The following is a 7,527-nucleotide window of genomic DNA, read 5'->3' as shown; positions in this document are numbered from 1 at the left end:
ATCTAAGGCAGGAGCAAATGAGTGGGTGAGGGCTTAGTTTTAAAAATGCATTTTTAGACAAAACCCAATTTTTAAAAAAGCGTGTGAGTGGGAGCCTACCTGCTCATTATCTCTTCACACAACCAGAGAGCAATTAGAACTTCTGTTACAGGCTTTAAAACACCAAATGCTATTATGTGTGACCTGAGAAGATAGTCAACAAGAGTGTATTAAATTGCAATTATAAATTGCCAGAGCTGAGAACAAGGTTTTCAAAACAGGTACCTAATTTTTGACTCGTACATCTGCACTGAAGTGGATTAAGGATGTAACCTCATTGTCCAAAGTAAGCACTCACATGTCCAAATTCAGATCTTCGAAACATATTTTGGTACGTGTTTTAGAAGAAAAACTGGGTGGATGGGATTTGAAGCTAAGAAAATGCATCTCTGAGTCTTCAAGGACAAGCGCTGGAGAAGGAGCAGAGATTGATATGCAATCTCGTTCTCTCATTTAATTTATCAGGCTGTAGATGACACGAAACATACAAAAAGGGGAGCTAAAATGACTGGCCTCCCTGGGAGGTTTGTTTTCACCGTTCTAATAAGTCAAGCATTGACGCAAAGCACAGTACTACTGTACATTTGTAAGGAACAGCAATATTTTTTTTTTTGCTTGAGCGCACCATCTTGCTTCTGCACCTCCTTTTCCTAATTACTATTTATAAAATATTAAAGGAAAAAAACAAACAAAAAAACCCCAAACAAACAACAATCTTGATCCAAAGCACTACATTCTTTTCAGTATATTCATAAAAATTGGGCGCCACTAGCAGCCATCAGAGAGCACTGTGAATTTCAAACAGGAAAATCCATATCTGATGGATTTCATCTACCCAGCTGAGTAATGTTAAGTGGTCACTGCCCGTGAACATGTGATTTTAATCTCACTGAAATATATGAGGCGTGCACCAAGGAGAACATACTGTAGTTTCAATATACATTGCTGAGGATGGAGTCCATTGACCTCTGAAGAAGGACCATCTACAGCCAGTGCAACACTAGGGGTGGCCTTCAGACACCTGAAAAGGTCTCATTTTCCTAAGCGTTGTACTGCATTATATGCACATCTCAAACTAAAATGGTTGATTTTCATGGTGTAGTTAAAAATAAATGTCTACACAACTAATTAAACATGGAATTTTAAATGAAAGTTTATTTAGACCTCCACTTGTGAACACTGTTTGTTGTTACAGCTTCCAAATACATTTTTGTGGAGATCTTTACAAACTTTCTTTTGGGTTTTATTACAGTTTCCCTGTGTGGTGTTATATGTGCACGTGTACACATATATCTGTATAATGTGCATAGCTAATTATCTAATTAACATCTGAAGTTCTGACTCTTCAATTTAACTTTTTCAGAGGACTAAAAGAACAGGAACCCATATTGGTTTTCTAGCCAATCAAAAAAAGACAAATCACTCTTCAGGCAAATCAGGAGTCTTGACTTAGGCTTACTTGGACTTGGATCTTTGCCAACATTGTAAAATCACCTCTCAAAAAATGTCCCAAAAGTCTATAGAAAGATCTCTGAGCTTCAGATGCGGTGTCTGGCAGGAAACTGTAATGTTACTTAATGACAAACTTAATCCTGAATGTTTTGGTGGGGGGAAAAAAGTGGAAAGTTTAGCTCTTTGGAAGTAGTATTCAAATTCAAAGGTTGTGGGTGGAGTTGGGGTGTGTGAAGGTGCATAAATAGGCAGTAGGAAGGGCAGCATTCACACTGCAACCGGGATCACCTTCGCACCCTGGCCCGCGTCTGGGAGAGTAAACAAGGTAAGGCACCGCGCGCTCCGGCTGCTTGAGAAAGTACCTGGGGAGCTGCGAGAGCAGGATGCCGGGGGCTGGGGCAGCTGATCAATGGGAAGAAAAGGCTGCAGGCACACAGGCACAGTTCAGCACAGCTTGCTAGGAAGAAAAAAATGTGTAGAGAAATGTTGGCTTGTGCGGGCTAAAAGAGACAGGAGAGGAAGGAGTCTTTTTGGAGGGTGAAGAACTTAGCAAAATGCACATAGCCTTCCAGAGGCGAAGTTTTTAAAGAGTAGGTTTAACGTTCCTCTGTCATTGTTTTCTGCATTCTGCATCAGCAAAGGCATAAAATTTGCATGGTCTTTGATTTCCTGGTTGTCCCATACCTTTTTTTTTTTTTAGAGAAGCGTTTTTAGAGAAGCATTACTTCCGCTATACAACTCTAGCCAAAACAACTCTTGAGGCAACCCTGAAAATCCACTAATTTAACTTTATGCAATTTTCTCCCTTGCCAAGGAGACTTTTCTTAGGTCAGAAAGGCAGTCTGCTGCAAAAGTTATATTTCATGCCCTTGAAACAGTGACTCGTTGGATGTTTGAGGTCTACGGGACATCTCAGTAGGAAAGGGCACTGTACCACTGACAGAAACTCAGCTAATGCCTCCTCCTGCAGCTCCTACCCAGAAAAATGCTTCTGTTTCCCTGGACTTTCATTTTCATTGTCTGAATTTTAAAAACTGTCAGCCTGTTGTAATTTTTGCATGAATCTTTTGAATTTGCTGTATTGCTCTTGGAATATCTCAGGTCTTCCTACTGAAGCCATCACACTGGTACTCTAGTTTCTAGGAGGAAGTTTAATGAGAAAACATAGGCTCATGTTGCTAAAGTATTTTCCCCCTTCAAAGAAGCATCCCAGCTGAAACATCGAGGAAGTTCCCGTCAGACATGTCTCATTTCCATCTCCATGCCCCAGAGTCAAGCTCAGGAAAAGCCCTCTGCTTTCTGTTGCTTAAACCGGCAAACTGCATTTCAGTTCTCGCTGTCCCACACAGCAGCTCCTCCCCACTCTTTTTAGTATAGATTCTACTGGGTTTATCTTTAAGGATTAGATCATTCTTTTAAGGGGGAAGACAGGATCAGGAGCTTCAACAGCAGCATTACACTGTGCCTATGCCAATGGCTCACCGTAAAGCCTAGCTTAACATTCTGGCTTCTCATTTGAGTTACTACCGCTGCAAAACGAGGGAAGAGCTGAGATAAGTTATTTTTTCAGCAGCTGGGCTGCAAAAGTACTTGGTTATGATAACACTGGGAGATCAAGGTATACTGTGAACTTAATAGGACTTGAAAGTACTTTTGGAATTGCCAAAACTCCATTATTTTACTGAGCAAATGCAATATATGTGAATAGAAGAGACAGAAACTAACGCATACGTGCTTGAAAGGACCACGGCCCAATGGCATGAAGAGAGCAGTAGAAAGCAGCCAGGCCTTTCATGGCACTTTGCTGAGCAAACCTCCCACTTCAGGTTCCCCCAAATCCAGGCCCCTGCCTGCAGCAGTTCGTTTCAGCCCGGACTCACCCTGCTGCATACTTGTGACTTGACCTGCCGCTCTACCCCGTCCTTATCTGGTGTGTGCCCCAAAGCAGGCAGCAGCCCCGGAGGCACAACAAGTTTCTCTCAGGTTTCTCTCCTCTCTTCCAGGAGGAGCCATGGAGAAGAGTTACACCTCCATGTTCCTGCTGCTGGTGGCCATCTCCTGTGCTCTGGCAAAGGATGTGGGCAAGAAGGAGGCAAAGGAGACTACTGCTAAACCGAAACTGCCTCAGACACTCTCCAGAGGTAAAAATCAGACAATCAAACAAAGAGAAACCCACCCCAAATTTAAAAAAAAAAAAAAAAGTGTAATCAGCTAAAGTTTTGACTCCTATACTATTTTAATAAATTAATTTTCTTGCAACTCATTATGCAAGCACAATTTCTAGTATTTCCTAGCACCCCTCCCCGCTTCATTCCTGATTTAAAGCCCCCTGGCAAGCGTGGCTGTTCAAAGCCCTTTGTCGTTAGCCGCCGGCGGGACGCGAACCCGCGGACCCCGATCCCGCTTATAACGCGCCGCCCGTTCTCCCCCCGCAGGCTGGGGGGACCAGCTCATCTGGACGCAGACGTACGAGGAAGCCCTTTTCCGCTCCAAGCACAGGTACCGCGCCCCGCTCCGCGCCCCACCGCGCCCCGCTCCGCGCCCCCTAGCGCCTCCCCGGCCCCTAACGAGGACTCTTTTCTTTTCCAGCAACAAACCCCTGATGATTATCCACCACTTGGACGAGTGCCCGCACAGCCAAGGTAAATCCCTTTGCACGGAGGCAAAAAAAAAAAAAAAAAAAAATTAAAAAAATTAAAAAATCGGCTGGTTTTTGGTTTCTGGATAAATGCTGCTTTTAAAGAAAATCAGCTCACATTCTGCTTGCAGAGTAAGCCTCCGTGAAATGCTGGTTTTCACAAGCGCGTGGAGCGTTCTTCAAGTTGCCGTCCCACGTAGGTATCTTCCAATGTGCAGAAATGAGATAAAAATGGTAATTCAGAACGACGCGAGACAGGATGGGGACAGGAACAAGCCCGGGTCAGCAGGTTTTGACCTGGGACAAGTCTGGTTTTGGATCCCGTCACAACCAGCCAAAACCAACAGCAAGAGCTGCAGTAGTGAAAACCAGTCATTTATTGGAAAGGACGTATTCAGCTTTCACTTTCACTGATGATTGAGACTGAATCCGACCAGGGACTGAATCAAACCAGGCTGAAATCGAGCTCTTGCTGGACTTCTGCTCACTGGGACTGCTCTTTTCCCAGAGTTTCTGAATTTCTGTGAGGGCCCTTCTTCCTGCAAGCTGATCCATGTGGCAAGACCTTTGTGTCCATCCAGAGCTCCGGCATCTCCGGAAGGATCTTTGTACAAGCATTAAAATCCTTTCAAACATCTCAGGCTGAAGTCCGACACCTCCACACTGGATTTTCTGTGCCTTGAGAACTGTAGCCAGAAACTGCGGTATCAGACCAGGAGGTTTAAAGGGTCAAATGCCCAAATTCAGGCTTGTGCAGGCAAATTTAAGAGCTGCACTATCAGAAGGAAGGAGGGACGTTTTGTACTGTTGTACTGCAGAATATACACGAGTTGATCATCTTCCAGCGGAATGGACTTAAAAATCTTCATTTGTCCCAGTTGTAAACTGGGAATTCTCATTTTGATTCCACCAGTTTGTTTGAATTTCTTTTTCAAGGATAATATATTTCAGGGGCATATTTTTAACTTTCATTCCTGTTTTGTTTCCACTCTAGCCCTCAAGAAGGCCTTTGCTGAACACAAAGATATACAGAAATTGGCTGAAAAATTCATTCTCCTGAACCTTGTGGTAAGTTTCCCCGTTACACTTCATTAAGTGACAGCAATAAAGTTCTATTTTTAATTATGGCTTCTCTAGCTATAATTAGTTTAATAGCTGGTGTTGGCTAGGAAAATGGCCATTGCTGAAGCATGACAGATTTAGTAATAAGTCTCTTTCATCTGCAGCTATCATAAGCTCAAAATATGAGGGAATTCGAAGTTTAATAATAACATGGACTGTTGTTATCAATTTTCAACTCCAGTTGGTAAAAGACTGCATCCCAGACAGTTAATCTCTTAAACTGCAAAATATATTATTTAAGCTCTGTTTCGTAACACAAAGTACAATGAAAAAAAGAAATATTTCTGTACCATGCCCTCCTGCAGTCTTGACCGGGAACTTTATCTGTTTTCTTTAAGTATGAAACCACAGACAAGAATCTTTCTCCTGATGGCCAGTACGTCCCTCGGATTTTGTTCATAGGTGAGTACCTCCAGCACCAAAGCTGGTCTCAGATGGAAGCCCCTGCTGCGCCATGCATCTCAAATCCTCGGGCTTAGCACAGGAATTTATTCCATGAGAAATAGAAGGTTAGAAACCGTGGGTTTGTTGGATGACAATTCAAAGCAAAGCCAGCCGGGTCATTAGCTTCACAGGTCCAGCATTCCTCCCTCGTGGATTCCATGAGCAATGTAATTCCTTCCATCGTGTCATGGAAATGACCTTTATAAATCTAGGTCACGATGACCTTTTTCAGCAGACCAAAGCAACTGCCATGTTATCTCTCCCTTTATTGTTTCTTTTTTAATGACATTTGTTGCCTGAAAGTAGCCTCAGCTTATAGGGTTAATTCCGGTACTATGCAGTGGCACAGGGTGTAAAGCTGATCAACGTTGATCAGAATAAAACCCGTCCCCTTCTTAATAAACCTGCAAACACAACACTTACTTAAAATTGAAATGTCGGTGACTGTGTAGAAGAACGATTTCTTGGTTGTTGGTGGGGTCAGACTTGTCTTGCAGAAACATTTAGGAAGGAAGCAGAAGTGCAGAAAGGTTTGTTTCCTTCTGCTTGAAGGTTGGTCCTCTGCCTCCGCAACTTCTCCCATCCTTTTTTCCAGATCCTTCCCTGACTGTGAGAGCAGATATTACTGGAAGATACTCAAACCGTCTCTACGCATACGAGCCCTCTGACATTTCATTGTGTAAGTAGCATATTCTGAAATATTCTGAAAGCAGTCACATTTTTCACGCCACAAGGAGTAACACCAGGCATTAACAGACTCTCACAATCGGTGCTTGGTGAAATACAGTGAACCAGGATTAAAATTAAAGGGGACGCTAGACGTAGACTCAGTGGGGTGAAGGGAATGATGGCAGAGCCCTGGAGCCTTAAACATCCATCTGTTTGAAGAGAAAGCACACGTCCGTAGGAACTTGCATAATTTAGCAGGTCTCAGCGCAAGCGGCAGCGAGAACTCCTGCACACAAGCTCTGCCGGGCCAGGCCAGGGAATCTGCTGGGAGCAGGGAAGGGGGGTGAACCACAGCCCTCACCCCAGCACGGCTCCGGTCCCCGCCCTGCCAACAGCCCTGGGTTTGCAATAACCCACCTATTAAAATTCCAGTCAAAATTAAACAGATGACAATTCACAAAACGCTTGGAAGAGCACAGTGCATCAGAATCCATTCAGCAATAGGCATGTGAGCAAAAGCTTTAATAGCACTGAAATTTTCTCTACGGTGTTTGTAGTCACTGGCAGAGGAGGTTGCAACAAAAATAACATGTATGAATATTTCATTTCTAGTGTATTCAAATATGCAGAAAGCGCTGAAACTCATGAAGACTGAACTGTAAGGGGAAGAAGGAAGCCCTTAAATGCTCTGAAGTCTGATCTTCCATCTCTTTTCCACTCATTGAAACTGGTGAAGAGACTATTTAGAGTGATATTTAGTGATGTATAGTGCTGGTTTATATACATAAACACTACAGTTTTACATTAGCACTTTTGTACTGGGCAGCATTTTTAAAAGCTGGAGGCTTTTAATTTAAGGCGTACAGAAGAATACTGTATGATCCAACTGTAAAAATGATTTTTTTAAAAAATAAATCCATTCCAAGTGTTTCCATACAAAACGTTGCTGTGTTTTGTATTTTTTCCTCATTATTATAAAGAGTAAAATCACTGTGTTACTTGAGACCACGGCTTGCAATTTTACATCCAAGCACTTTGGAAGACAAAGGGCTGTTGTTGGTTAACCCTGGCCAGCAGCTCAGCCCCACGCCGCCGCTGCTCTCTCCCCTCCAGAGGGATGGGGGAGAGAACTGGAAGGGTAAAAGTCAGAGAACTCATAGGTG

General features: G+C 43.2%; 1 protein-coding gene across 1 annotated transcript; it reads left to right on the top strand.

Annotated features, from left to right (window-relative positions):
* Positions 1 to 1,685: 1,685 nt before the first annotated feature.
* On the top strand, positions 1,686 to 7,295 carry AGR2 (anterior gradient 2, protein disulphide isomerase family member). The gene is made up of 8 exons (XM_063323896.1): positions 1,686 to 1,816; positions 3,495 to 3,632; positions 3,927 to 3,990; positions 4,081 to 4,133; positions 5,124 to 5,197; positions 5,590 to 5,653; positions 6,291 to 6,374; positions 6,977 to 7,295. The coding sequence occupies exons 2-8, from the start codon at positions 3,503 to 3,505 to the stop codon at positions 7,024 to 7,026; spliced, it is 519 nt and encodes a 172-aa protein (XP_063179966.1). The 5' UTR covers positions 1,686 to 1,816; positions 3,495 to 3,502; the 3' UTR covers positions 7,027 to 7,295.
* Positions 7,296 to 7,527: the final 232 nt, after the last annotated feature.

Source organism: Chroicocephalus ridibundus, chromosome 2, assembly GCF_963924245.1.
Source record: "Chroicocephalus ridibundus chromosome 2, bChrRid1.1, whole genome shotgun sequence".
Taxonomy (NCBI): Eukaryota; Metazoa; Chordata; class Aves; order Charadriiformes; family Laridae; genus Chroicocephalus; species Chroicocephalus ridibundus.
Note: the sequence above shows the minus strand (reverse complement) of the source record. Positions and strands in the feature narration are given on the sequence as shown.